We start from the raw sequence: 14,857 nt of genomic DNA, 5'->3' as shown, positions 1-14,857 counted from the left end.
GGTGGGGGTGTGCTGAAGTCTTATGCCTTTAGTTGGGTGTTGAGTTCACCGGCTGGGGATGAGGACTGGAGTCAGAGAGTCCCTGCCCCAGGGGACCACTGCAAATTCCAGATTCTAAGCAAATTCACACAGTGTTATGTGAGATGTGGTTGGGGGAGGCTGTGGGTATGGAAGAGCCACTCAGCTCCTGGAAACTTGCTGTTCCGCTGGTTTTTCAGGGCCAGGACTCAAGGAAGTCACTCGCCTGTGGCATGAAATTTAAAGGGGTGCCAAAAACTCAGCAAGATAAATCGTATTTCAATGTGGTATCCTTTAAAATGTAAATTAATGCAAAAAAAATCTACAATGAGCCAAATACCAAGATTTCAAATAAACAAAGGCTAGGATGAAGGTGAGGGGCAAGTGAGGCAGTCAGCGCTGTGGGATCCTGTCTTCATTTAAATTTTTGATGTTTTATTCATCACGGAATTTTGGCATTAATTTTGACTTTCTTAAATATTGCATTAGAATGCTATTTATCTCAGTCACTGAGTTTCTTGGCACTCCCTGAAATTTTGCACCCTGGGCGAGTGCTTTGCCCGTCTTATCCTTAGTCTCGGCTGACTTTTGAAGCCCTGGACACCTTGCAGGGTCCCTGCCGAAGCTCAAATGGAGCCCCAGTTTTATTCATCCGTTCAGCAAAGAAGTATGAGCATCTCCCTGGTAGCAGGCATTCAGCTGGCCACCTCAGAGGCAGCGAGGCAGGAGGCAAAGTCCCTGTCCTCATGAGGCCTCCAGGCGAATTAAGGAAGACAGACCACAGTAAAAAAATAAGCACACTGCTTTACGGTGGTGAAGAGATGCAGATAGTCAGCAGGGGGAGGTGACAGCGAGGGGGCTGTTTCTGCCTCAGCGGTCCGGGAAAGCTTCCACGGGTTGAGATGGTTGAGTCTAGATCTGAGTCATTTGGTGTAGACATCTATGTGTGCATCTGGAGAAACGAGTAGAAATGGCAAGTGCAAAGGTCCTCAGGCAGCAGGGGATGATATTTGTTGGTGTGGAGCAAAACCAGAGCTTTCCACACCTGTGTGCCTGTGGAGCCCTCAGTGCTGATAATACTGCTTGGTTTGCTAGATGGATGGTGGGGGCTGTCATTGATCAAGCCCATTGATCACAGAACCCATTCTGCTTCCTATGTTGACAGCCTGGCTGGCTCCCCGTGGGGACCTGGAGTGAAGCTTGGGGTGGGGGCTCTCTCTTTTCCACCCCTTTGCATTCTCCTTGTAATCGTGTCCACTCTCCCCACCAAGGGTTCTCTGTCTCCCTCCAACAGACAAGAAAGAGTCAGAGACTCCTGGAAGGGGCCCGTCACATCACACAGAGTTAGGAGAGGCAGGGTGGAAAAGGCTACACTGAGGGTCTATGCCCTCTTATGGAAAATACTGTAAGGAGGAGAAGACATGACACGCAAGTGTCATTCAAGGCTCAGAGAGCACGCGGCCTGACCTCTCCCGCAGGAAGTAGCAATGCCAGAGCGGCCGATGTGAGAAAATCAGAGAGCCGTGTGTGGCTAGGAATGTCGGTGACTCTCCTGCAGAGACTCCTTCCCGCAGAGCTGACACGTGATACAGTAATTCATCACAAACTGTCAAGTAGGACGCGGGGGCTTGGGGTGCTCAGCGGCGGGGGGGACACTGGGAGAGAGTGACAAGGTGAACGTCATTAGCATCTAGAGCTACAGCTTACGCAGCGCTGGGTGACGGAAGGGAGGCAGCCAGGGTCCCAAGACCTGGACCCAGCATTCAAGTGTCAGCACCTGCTCCATACTCTACTCAGGCTCTTTGTGTCTCTCTATCCAATAAATCCTCTCATTTCTCCACATGCGGTGCCTGGAGGAAAAATAAGATAAACTTTCAAAACTAAGAAAGGCAGAGGAATGGGAAATAAGAGGTGGAAGGGCATATAAAATGGGGGAGAAGACTTAGGAAATAGAGACTTACCGTGAGCCTCGGACTCGCTCTCGCTTCATAGACTTTGCATGTGCTGTACCCTCTGCCTGGAATATTTCCCTCCACCCTCCTCACCTGGTTAATGCCTGGTCATCCCTTGTCACCCAGTTCAGGAGGTACTTCTTCCAAGGAGCCTTTGTAAACCCTTGAAGGATGGGTTGGGCCCCTACGATCTGCAATCCTGGGCCCTGAGCTTCCTGTTACTGCATTGATGGAGGTGTTCTAACCCCTTCTGGGATGCCTGTGTCCCCACCTGGTGAGGCCCCAAGGGTAGGGGGGTCTATTTTGCTCTTCACACTGGCCCAGCCCCTGCTGCAGAATAGACATCCAACGGGCCGATGAAAGTGTGAAACGTAAACAGAAATGTTGACGCTGAGCTTCCTAGCAACCAAAGCAAAGAGGGAAGCAAGCTATTGCGTAGACTTGTTGTCCCCAGGTTAAACACACACACACACGCACACACGCACACACACACACACACACACACACCTGTTGCTTGAGAGAATACTACTTTTTCTGGGTATTGAGATATCATAGAGGTTTCTTCTATGAGTCCTCATGAAAGGCAAAAGTGACATGGCAAAGTATATCCTCAGTGATATTCATCCAGGAATTAGAAGAGGGGGTATGTAGGAGGGCTTTTGTGGACAATGCCCTGGACTGCAAGCCAAGGGCGGGACATCAATTCCCTAAGAAACCCAATTAGGCGACAAAATAGAGTTTTACCCGGGAAGCACATTCTGGTGACTGAGTGTTATGATTTCTTTCCCCTCTCTCCTCTTCTTCCTCTTCCTCTTCCCTCTTCCTCCTTTTTAAACTTTATAGTAAGGTCCAACATACAAAAAAGTGCACAAGGTGTAAGTATACGGCTCCGTGAATTTTCACAAATTGAACACACCAAAGCAATCATATGGAGACACAGAACATTCCCAGCTGCCCCCCCCCCCAAATCCCCCGCATGGCCCTGTCCGCCACTACCTCCCCAAGGGTAACCACTAAACTGACTTCTAGTACTATAAAGATTAGCTTTCCCCCGCTATTTCTGAACTTCACCTAAATGCAATCACATGTGTGTACCTATTTGTATACTTTCTTTCATAGAACATCGTGACATTCCTCCATGTCAGGGGCGTGGCTGTGCCTCATCCATTGCCTCTGCTGTATAGTATTCCATCATGTGTATAGAGCTCTATTCCTTTTACTCTAAATGAGAATTTGGTTGTTTCCAGCTTTAAATGGTTATGAATAAGCCTGATGTGAACATCTTTCCACATGTCTTTTGCTACACGCGTCATACATTTCTGTTAGGAATGCACTAGGAATGGAATCGCTGGGTTCTAAGTTCTTTCTGTATTGGGTTTTAACCAATACAAACAGTTTGTTCAAGTGATTGTATCAATTTACCCCTCTTACAGCAGTAGGTGAACATTCCAGTTGCTCCACACCCTTACCATCACTTAATATTGTCCTTTCCATTTAGTGACTTAGTGGTGTGGGCGCCCCATGATCCCATACCGTGATTTTAATTTGCGCCTTTTCTTGTGTTTTTGGCTACTTGTTATTCTCTTCAGTGAAGAGGTCTTCCAATGCCTCTTCGCTATTTACTACTGCTTTACTTATTCATTTGTAACAACTCTTTACATACTGTGGATTTAAGTTCAGTTGTTGGATGTAAGAGGCACAGACCTCTTCCTCCGATCTGTGGCTTGCCTTTCTGGCTGCAGTAATTGGAATTTGTATTTTCTGAAGCTCTGAGTCTCTTCAGACCTGCCAAAGGGCTAGGAAGAGGTCAAGGACTCCAGAATTCCCAAACCTGCATCAGCGGGAATCGATATACTTCTTCACTTTCATTCTGTATTGTATTGATTTTCTGGACGCCCATTATTTTCCATCTTTCTGTTTCTCTGGAATTGCAGTGTGGTTCCACAATGCCTGGCGTCTTACACGAGAAAATGACAGCACTTTCTTTTGTTCTGTGATGGTGCATCTTATAATCAGAGGCAGCTCAGATTGGGGGAAATGTAGCATCCTGGGGCCCACGTACGATTTTATTTGAAAAGACTTTCTTTCCCCTCCACCAAAAAGCCACTTTGATATAAATATATTTTTACTGGTTGCTTTTATACTTTACAGAACATCAGGATCCCCTGGGGGGGGGGGCTGTGTACCTTAGAGCTTCCCCACCCCATTTCCCGAGGGTTTGACCCAGGAGGAAATCTCTGGGAGGGGAACCTTTCACTGCCTCTTTTAACGAGCCCCGAGGTGAACCTGAAGGCAGCATCATGCCACACGAGACTCGTGGTTCTCATACTTGCAAGCGTGTCAGGGTCCCTTGAGGGTGTGTTAGAACACAGTGTGCTGGCCCCCAGCCCTAGAGATCCTCAGCCCGGAGGCTCGGGGTGGCCCTGGAGACTCTGCATTTCCCACGAGCTGTCAAGTGATGCCGAACCCGCTGCCGGTCTGGGGTCCCCACGTTGAGGTACAGATAGAAGGGATCCCCTTCTATGCAGTTCTACGTTCTTAGAAGAGTTTGTGTGAGCAGGTGGGAGGCAGCCACTCCTCAGGGCCAAGGCCAAGACGCCCTGGCCCCCCATTCACGGCCTCCGAGCCCCACCCTCTCGACTCGGCTGGCGGGGGAAACAATTGATAGAAATGTTGCTAAAACATGTTGTGCCTCATCAGTGGAAACTCCATTTGACGAGGCTTATTAAAAAGACAACATTATTGCAAAATGATTTAAGTGCTTCATTTGCGAAGGAGCAGAAGAGGAGATGGGAAGCCTCCGGGAAGCTGGCTATAAATATTCCTCAAGCGTGCAAAATCTGCCCGGATGCAAAGTGGGGTTTTTTATGTTCACAAGGAGGCGGGACTTGTCTTCTTCTGGGGACTTCCTAGATGGCTGCAGGAGCATGGGGGGGGGGAGGTGAAAACGCCAAGGGGGTGTCCTCTTCCCTCCCTGGAATATCTTCTAGGTTTATCTCCAAGAATTCAGTTATCGTAAAAGACGGGCCCGTGCACTCCGATGTTCGGCCTTGTTAGCTTGACAAGTTTTCGCTTTTTGGTAAGGGACGGCCCAGAAGAGAGAATCCACCAGGGTATGCGGGAACTGGGGAGTCAGGGCAGAAAGCCCGTTGGAGTTTGGCCCCAGACGGTCATGATGTGTGGCCAGCAGCTGGTCCCCAGGAGGGAAGGGACTTTCCAAGGGTCGTGCAGTCAAGTGGTGACTGAGTGTGGGACAGATACCGGGTCTTCTAACTGCTAGTGCTGGACCACACACAGTGCGCCCTCTGGGGATAGATGCGGCAGCTCCATAATTCCCAGGGGAGCGAGATAGCCTGCTTGCCTGTCTACCTCAGGGTGTCAGGTGCTCTAGGTCTTGGCTGCTGGGGCATGCTGGGAAGGGTGTCCTTCCGGCGGAAGCTGGATACAGAGGTCCTGTGACCGCAGTGTGGGTGTAGTCACAGATGACCACTGTGGGGTCAGCTAAGGCCCCACAGAGGAGTGCACAGCTAGAATGCTCTGCGTGCCTCAGTTTCCCCATATAAAACTCCAGGCCATAATGTCTTCTCTACTTGCTTTGTAACACAAATGAGGAAGCCGGGGACCGTGCAAGGGATGGGTATGACAAGCCACCTGGTATGTCCGGTCCAGGAGCAGAGGGTGGGTCAGGATGGTGGGCTTTGGATGCTCATTGCAATGGGACTGTGGGCAGCCTCTTCCAGACTCTGAGCCTACGTGTCGTTGTCAGCAAAATGGTGAGAGTGATGTTCCACGTTCCCCTCTGCAGGGTGGTGTGAGGAGGTGCATATAAAGTAATTACTACAGGGGTGCCCGAGTGGCTCAGCTGGCTAAGCATCTGACTTCAGCTCAGATCATGATCTCATGGCTCATGGGTTCCAGCCCCACGTCGGGCTCTCTGCTGTCAGCACAGAGACTGCTTCAGATCCTCTGTCCCCCTCTCTCTCTGCCCGTCCCCTGCTCATTCTCTTTCTCTCTCAAAAATAAATGAACATCTTTTTAAAAAGTAAAGTAATTACCGCTAGTGCTAACATATATGTGATCGCATCTTGGCTATTTCTGTACTCCTCAAAGCATTCAGTGCCCACTGCACGAATAAATGAAATAATGTTGGATTTAGTAATGCAAGGAATATTTAATGAGCGACATGTCTGTGCCAGGTGCTGTTGACACATCCTTCACCTGCTTTATCTCATTTTACCTTCAAATCAAACCATGAGGAAGGTGTTGCTCGTACCCCCATGTTCTAGATGAAGACAGTGAAGACTAGAGAGGTAAAGCAATTTGTCCAATATCACACAGCCAGTGAGTAGCAGAGCTGAGCTTTGAGCCGGGGTCTGGGTGACTCCAAACAGACTGGAGAGAGGAGGAGCCTGGAGCAGCTCATCCTTTAAGATGACCCGGAGCCAGCCAGGTGACACGGTGGGAAGGCCATGCATGCCAGGCAGAGGGCACAGCAAGAGCAGAGAGGGCGGGGACCTGGGCTGGCACCCACCGTCCTCACCATTGGAAGGTCTCCTATGTGGGGGGAGGTTTTGGGGTAGGGTCAGACCCTGAGGCTGGGCTAGATCCCAGGGGCTGTGAGAGCCATGTGAGATGTTTGAACTCCATCCTGAAGGTGGGGGGCAGAGAGAGAGAGAGAGAGAGAGAGAATCCCACACAGACTCCCAAAGTGTGGCTCGAACTCATCAACCATGAGATCATGACTTGAGTTGAGATCAAAAGTCAGGCACTTCACAGACTAAGCCACCCAGCTGCCCCTAAAAACCATTTTCAAGACAGGATATGTGGGTAACAGCATCAGAAAGGTTATTTCCTCTTTAAGGGGGTGCTATGGGACCCTTGAAGACCCCTTCTAAAGCTCATGAAGGCCCATAACTGCCTCTTCTCCCCCCGAGGCCAGTCAGTGATATGTTGTCCCGCGTGTCCCTCTCTGACACAGTACGTGTCCCCTGGCGCACCTGCAAAAGTGGTCCCCATTCCCGCCGACGTGCCAGAGGCTGTCTGCCCCTCCCTCCCTCCTTGGCTCCTGTGTACATTATTAATTCGCTCAGCATATATTCTTCGAGCCCCCAAGAGGCGGTTGGAAGTGAAGGCTAGGAGCTAGGAGTGAAGGCTCCATAGCCAGGCTGCCTTGAGTCCCATCCAGCTCTGCCACCGGCCGGCTGTATGTCCCTGGGTGAATGTCCGCGCCCTGGTGTCTCAGGTCCTCATCTGCAATGTGGCAGTGTCAGTGTGGATGTGAAAGTTCTGTGGGTACCCTGGGCTGGACCTGTGCTAAGCCCTGTTTAGGGTGGTGATTATTATTATTTTTATTCAATTTATTTACGTATTTCGTGAGAGAGAGAAAGAGAGCAGGAGAGGGGCACAGAGAAAGGGAGAGAGGGAATCCAAGCAGGCTTCACACTGTCAGCAAAGAGCCCGACTTGGGGCTCGACCCCACAAACCATGAGATCTTGACCTGAGCGGACGTCAAGAGCTGGACGCACAACTGACTGAGCCACGCAGACGCCCCTCTGGTCGTGATTATTATTAAGGTGACTATTACCATCACTTAGGAGCCGGCGGTGTACCCAGCTGGGATGAGAACTACACAGGGTAGTGCCTGAACGGGTGCCCAGAGTGAGTCTCTGGGGAACCCTGAGGAACCCTGGAGCCTGCCAGTAAACTGGAGATTTGCTCTGGATTTCCCCTAATGATCCAGGCAGCTTTGGGGGCAGAGAGCGTGAGATTGAAGCCGCGGCTTAATCTCCTTGACAAGCAAACAGCACCCCAGCCAGCTGGCCATGCAGTTGGACAGACCCTCTGCCTATTTATTTATTTTCTCCCCACCCCCTCTTTTTCTGATTTTCTTTTTCATTTTTTCTCTTAATCACTCAGGTTGATGGGGATGGGGCTTCCCTTCCCCTAGGGCTCCGTAAAGTTCCCTTGGGTCATGGCGCCTCGGGGGGTGGGTGATCTTGCCTTTGAACCACACCCAGCTGGCTGTTTCACCTCCCTTCCCCGATCCATACCTCCCGGTCTGCTCCAGGCGCACCAGGACCCCTGTACTGCTGGCCCCCGGCATCGAGTCAGGTGGCAGATGTGGGACCGGACGGCATTGTAATTATGAGTCAGGACCGGGATTCAGGCTGCCCAGCTGGACTCCCCCATGGGACTTATCAGCCACGACCTTGAACAAGTCATTTCGCCACTCACTGCCTCAGTTTTCCGTGCTGTGAAAAGGGAATGACAAAAATCCCCACCTCATAAGGCATTTGACGGGCGTAGGGCAAGAGATTAGCATGTCTCTCCCAGTGTCCGATTAGTATGAGCTATTTCTCGTGCAGTGGCTTTTTTTTTTTTTTTTTTACATTTAGTTATTTTTGAAAGACAGAGCACAGGTGGGGGAGGGGCAGAGACAAAGGGAGACATAAAAGGTGAAGCAGGCTCCAGGCTCTGAGCCGTTAGCACAGAGCCCGAACTCACAAACTGTGAGATCATGACCTGAGCCAAAGTCAGACGCTTAACTGACTGAGCCACCCAGGCGCCCCTACTGCAAGGGCTTCTAATGAACCAATTCTTTTCGTTACATTGAAAAGTACAGGAACGCAGTGAAAGGCCACCACCTGGTCTCCATAGACCAGATAATTTGGGGAGTTTTAAGAACTCTTGAATATAAGAGCCAAGGACAGGGCTGGGCTCAGACACGGGGGTGCTCCACGTGTGGGCTTGTCTCCCCAGTTCGACAGGAAGATTCTGGAACACATTCAGTGCTCACATACTGAATTACACGTGACAGTGACAGCCCAAAGGGTCACGTATGTGCTCAGCATTTAATGCCCGTCAGATTTTTGTTACCGTCTCCCTCAGGCTGCAGTTGAAGCCAGGGCACGGGATGCATATTATTTCTATTTGATTCGATGCAACATGCACTGCAAATTTATTCATGTCTGTCCCCTTCTCTCTGGCAGACTTTTGGAGTATTGTCCCTAAGTAGAGAGAGAGTTTCTGATGATTTGGCTTAAGTGGTGAATCCAGGGAGGCTTTCAGAATAATTTCTGGTTAATTGGTCCTTGAGTAATCTGCAAGGACCCTTCTTGGTTTGCAAACCAGGCTCTCCCCTCGTTAAATTGGTTTTCATTTTGCATTCACCTAATAACTCTGGGCGTGGTGCCCACCTCTCACCTCGGTGGATAAAGCCCTTGGGCCCCGAAACCTGGGGAGGGAGAGGGATTTGTGGGAAGCGGGGAAGATCGGGAGCTCCTCATCTCTGTGAAAGGCGTCCGTCGTTTCCCTAATCTGAAAGGACGATTTGTCCTTTGGGCTCTGGACTTGGATTGTGTAGAACTCAAAATTAATGCATTAAATTAATTTTGTGCTCCCTTTGCTCAGGCTGATCAGCACAAATTAAATCTCACACTAATTGTCTAAGGCGGAGGGAACACGATCCCGGTGTTCGGGATCGATGCTGGTCGCAGGGACGGAAGGCAGGGCACCAGGGGCACGATCGGGAGTGTCCCTGGGTTCTACCAGCCTGTGCTCAGTGCCCACTGTGACCGACCCGTTCCCCAGCGCCAGTGGTGTGTGTGCCTGCAAGGAAGCCTAACCCGTCTGAAGCCAGGTGTGAAGCCGAGATGAGGATGAGATTCTGGCAATTTCTATAACAGCAGTTCTTTTTTTTAAAGTTTATTTATTTATTAATTTTTTTGAGAGTGAGAGAGAGAGAGCATGAGCAGGGGAGGGGCAGAGAGAGAGAGAGAGAATATCAAGCAGGCTCCACACTGTCAGCGCCGAACCCAACGTAGGGTTCAGACCCACGAACCTCAAGATCAAGACCTGAGCGGAAAGCAAGAAAGAGCTGGGCACTTAACCGACTGGGCCACCCAGGTGGCCCTATGGCCATCATTCTTAAACTCGGTCGTGCTTGAGAACAACCGTGGAGTGTGTTGAACTTCAGACCCCCGGATCCCGCCGCAGAGATTATGGTGTGGGCGTTCTGGGAATACTGGACTTTGCATTTTACCAACCATCCCAGGGGGCTGCAGTGCAAGTGTTTCCCCAGAACACTTTACAGATGACAGCGTGAGGAACAGGAAGAGGAAGTTCCACCCCCAAGACAGCCCGGTGCACCCCTGGACAGCCCCTGGCTTGTTAGGTGGTGGCTGTTACTTGGACTGGAGGGATCTGGGCTCCTGTCCCAGTTCCGCCGCTCACTTGCTGTGTGGCTTCGAAATGCTCCCCCCTACGCCTGTTTATTCCCGTTTCTACTGCAAGGCACAGATAGGTCTGAGCATTCGCTGGTGTGGTCTTCAAGACAGGAAGCTGATGGGCTGGCAGGTGTAGTAAAAGGTGGATGACATAGAATGTGCGGAGCAGCAACTCTGGTTTTTTTTGCAGCTCCGTTTTGGGGGACTGTTGTTTTAAAGATATTTATTTTGTTCTGAGCTCTTCTGATTACGGAGATGCACCTCAAAGAAACCAGTGTCCCTTGTGAGCCCATGCCCTTCTAGGAAAAAAGAAACAACCCCTATTAACAGTTTGGGAGCACTTTTTCTGTACAAGTACAAACAAAACAAAAACAAGAACGTGCCAAACATCCTATTCTGCACCTTTGCTTTTCTCCTCCACCATTGGCAATATATCTTGGGGTTTTGTTCATGTCAAAACATAAAGATCTTCATCTTCCTTCTTCATGGGACAGAGGCATGGTTTTTGAGATCACCTGTGAGCTAATGGTCTAATGGTATTGATGGGAAAGCGCTGGGGGGGGGGGTGGATTCCATGCTGGAAGAGCCACTTAGTGTCTGTGACACACCCCACAGTCACTCCTTGGTGCCACACCCAGTGAAACCTACAGACATCTTCTGTGATAACATTTGTGGCATCAGATGGGAATGCAGAAGGACAATAGACATTCCCTAATGTGGTGCATTTCACAGCTCAAGAGAAGAAGGGATTTGTCCAAGGTCATGCAGTGTGTCTGGACTTGAACCCCATGCCTTACATCTATTGATTTCTTTTCCTTCCCCATCTCTCTTTTTTAAAAATATTTTTAAAAATTATATTTATTTCTGAGAGAGAGAGAGAGAGACAGCACAAGCAGGGGAGGGTCAGAGAGAGAGGGAGACACAGAATCTGAAACAAGCTCCAGGCTCTGAGCTAGCTGTCAGTACAGAGCCTGACGTGGGGCTTGAACCCATGAACTGTGAGATCATGACCTGAGCCGAAGTCAGATGCTTAACCAACTGAGCCACCCAGGCACCCCTCCTTCCCCGTTTCTTGACTTTGACCACTGTCCCCGTGGAGGGAGCCTCCGTGTCCCGAGCAGCCCTTCTGTGTAAGCTCATTTCTAAACCTCTAGGTCAGAAACAGTCCGCTTACCTGGTTCTCTCCTCACTTGCTTTGGCATCGCCTTGAACCTGGAAGGCTGCATTTTGGGGCAATAACATATAAGCCTTGACCCATTTGGTCATTGATGGGGAAAAAAATAGTCGGTGCAAGTGGGAATTCATTAAAATATAAACATTTTTTATTTTTGCCTCTAAACATGACCACAACTCACTCTAGTTCTGAGGAAGGACCACAGCCTTCAGAGTATGAGCACTGGGTTCAAGGCCCGTCTCTTCCTTTCTTAAACCATGACCCTAATACACGACTATGCAGTTTCCAGTTTTGATTTCATGATTCCAGTTGCCAGAGCAAATGGCAAAGTAGTTTGAATGCAGAAGCCTAATCTTTAAATTCTTTTTTTAAAAATAAGTTTTGCACCTGAAACTATTTGACAAAACCGATGTATTTTAATTAGAGTTTTAAGAGTTTGGGGGCACCTGGATGGCTCATGTTTGTTGAGCATCTGACTCTTGATATCTGTTCAGGTCGTGATCTCATGGTCGTGTGATCCAGTCCCCTGTTGGGGTCCGGGCTGAGCATGGAGCCTACTTGGGATTTTCTCTCTTCCTCTCTCTCTACCCCTCTCCCACTTGCACTCTGTCTCTCATTCTCTCAAAAATACATAAACATTAAGAAAACAAATTTTAAGAGTCTTTTAAAATGTTTATTTGTGTTTGACACAGAGAAAGAAAGAGAGAGTAGGAAGAACAGAGAGAAAGGGAGACAGGATCCTAAGTGAGTTCTGCGCTGATAGCAGAAATCCCGATGCGGGGCCTGAACTCATGAACTGTGAGATCATGAGCTGAGCTGATGTCGGAAGCCTAACTGACTGAGCCACCCAGGCACCCCGTGAATTTTAAGAGTTTTAAGAAGCAACTCACTTGTATTATTTCTTCCAAAGCATTCCATTTAGTTTTCATGGAAACTCCTTGCCTGGCCGTGTTTTATGGGTATACGTAACAGATAATTGAATCAGAAATTACAGCAGGAGTGTGACAGGCATAAATGGGTGGGGAACATGCACACTGGTCCCGGGGTGCATGGCTGTCCCCTCACGGAGGCAGATAGACCACAGGGAGTCACAGAGAAGTTTCCTAGCTGACGGCGGTCCGATGTGGGGACACCTTTGTGCCTTACCAAGGCGAGCCTATTGGTCTGTCCAGCAAAATGGCTCGCTGCAGGATGGGTAAGGAGAGTTCTTGCTAGAACAACTTTTCTTTTTATAAACTTTTTTTTTAAGAGAGAGAGTGAGCAGGGGGAGGGACAGAGGGAGAGAGAGAATATTAAGCAGGCTCCCCACTCAGCGTGGAGTCCAACGTGGGGCTCAATCCCGCCTCCCTGAGATCATGACCTGAACTGAAATCAAGAGTTGGACGCTCAACCAACTGAGCCACCCAGGCACCCCTAGGATAACTTTTTTTTAAGTGAGCATTTACTATGTGCCAGCACGGTGCTAACTTTATGTAGATGATCTCATTTAATGGTCAAGACAGTTCTATAAGTTATGCCCCACTCCTTAAAGCTGAGGAAACCAAGAATCCGGTAGGCATCGTGCATGGTTCAGGGTCATACTGCCAGTGAGTATTGGGCCAAGAATTCTAACACGTCAAGACCAGTAATTCTGATGACCACAGTCTGAACCACCTCGTTACGTGGAGCTGCCATTTTGCCACGAGAGCCGGTGACTTGTCCAGGGGTGGTCCTGTGGAGGCTGCCTGGGGGGAGGAGCGTTGGTGCCCCCTCACACGAGTGACCCTGTTTTAACCCTCCCTTCCCAGATTGCCGAACTGACCACAGAGCTCGCCGATGAGCACTTCAAAGGGGACGTGGCCTGCCAGGTGCTGGAGACAGAGCGGGCAGAGCGGCTCCGCGCCTTCCGGGAGGTCCAGGAGCTGAAGGTGGGTGGCCCAGACGCGGTGGCGAAGTGTGGCTGAGCAGGGCGGCCAGGAGCCATTGGGTCCACCCTCCTCCCTGTCTGCTCACATGGGGGAGCAGTAAGCCTATAAGCAAGGCGCGCTGGCTTACCGACTCTCATGTTCAAGGTCCCGGAGGACATTCATGTCTTCCTAAGCCTTGTCCTTGGAGGTGCCCTAGATGAGAACCTTGTAGGGCGTAGACAGCCCTGGGTTACCCAGCCGCCGTGGGGGAGGTGGCCAGGCCCAGGCTGTCTTGGGCTCCAGTTTCACAGCCCACAACCTTTCTTCCAGAGCAAGTATGAGCAAGTCCAGAAGAATTTGGGAGAAGTGCAGAAGCAGTTGGAGGAAGCCCAGCAGAAAATTCAGATGAGTGAGTTGGAAAGGAGCCACACGGGAGGAGGTAAGCAACCCGCGACCCTGGGGGTTAGACAGGGGTGGGAAGATGCTGTCTCTCCTTCCATTCGTTCGTTGGTTGGCTCCAAGCACTTACGTGCTCCAGACGCTGCATGAGGGGCTGACGTTTTGGTAGAACCCTGCCCTCCTGGAATGTCCGGTCTAGTGCTGACATTAAACGGAGACCCAACAATATCCCTGATGGTCCGTTATCAATGTGACAGGTCCAGCTCAGTGATAACGCAAAGAATGATCAAACAACCATGGCTCTACAGCAAAGCCCCTGTATAATTATATGAATACTTTTGATATAGACGATGTGGATTTTAGGCAAGGCATTTCAGTGGTTAAAAGCAGAACCTATGACATGCCATTTCTGGATTGGAATCTAGACTTCATCTCTTATGGGGTGGTGGTTTTGGGCAAAGAAATGTGAGCTTCGACTCGCTCGCCTTTCAAATGGGTGGAGTCCTACGTGATTGATAGAACGTGGCTAGCCGCATGCACGGCAACTTTATTGTTACTACTAATGAAATAGTGGGGTCATCATCTGTGTTTGTAAGCTGTGGAGCAGAAACTACCACCATCCCCATTTAAAAAAATGTTTATTTACTTTTGAGACAGAGAGAGAACAGGGCAGGGGAGGAGCAGAGAGAGAAAAAGAGAGGATCTCAAGCAGCCTCCTCACTGTTAGTGCAGAGCCTGATGCAGGGCTCGAACTCACGAACTGTGAGATCATGACCTGAGTGGAAATCAAGACAGAGCCACCCACATGTCCCGTACCATCCTCAGGCTGGGCCCCTGAATTGCCCAGCGGTAGGTGTGCTCAGCGGAGCTGGGGTTTCTGGTGGCGCTCGGCTTACAGAGTTGCCTGGAGACTCCCATCTCACGGTTCAACGGGCATGGTGACATCTCTGTCAACTCCTCTCCCCAGCCTAAATGAGTCAGGTGACACGGACGCCCGGTGTGTCTGTCAGCTTTTATAAAGCATTGACATCCCCTCTTCGATGCCCCTGGAGGATTTATGGCCTAGAAACATCAGGGACGCTCAGAGGGACAGAGGTCAGGAGGCGGTGAAGAGGCAAAGTGAGTTTGCTTCTCACTCCGCTCTTGCTTCCTCTCTGCCTGGCTCTCCTTCCCCCCCCCCCCCCCACCCCCCGCCACGCTCTC

General features: G+C 50.1%; 1 protein-coding gene across 1 annotated transcript in view; it reads left to right on the top strand.

Moving 5' to 3' along the window:
* The window catches only part of MYO18B (myosin XVIIIB), a 240,724-nt gene that overhangs the window by 101,130 nt on the left and 124,737 nt on the right, over positions 1-14,857 (top strand). The window contains 2 exon segments of the mRNA XM_077761677.1: positions 13,157-13,276; positions 13,586-13,694. Of these exon segments, the coding sequence (XP_077617803.1) occupies positions 13,157-13,276; positions 13,586-13,694 (229 nt within the window).

This window comes from Crocuta crocuta, unplaced genomic scaffold (genome assembly GCF_008692635.1).
Source record: "Crocuta crocuta isolate KB4526 unplaced genomic scaffold, BGI_CrCroc_1.0 scaffold348, whole genome shotgun sequence".
Lineage (NCBI taxonomy): Eukaryota > Metazoa > Chordata > Mammalia > Carnivora > Hyaenidae > Crocuta > Crocuta crocuta.
This window is presented reverse-complemented; position numbering and strand designations above follow the sequence as displayed.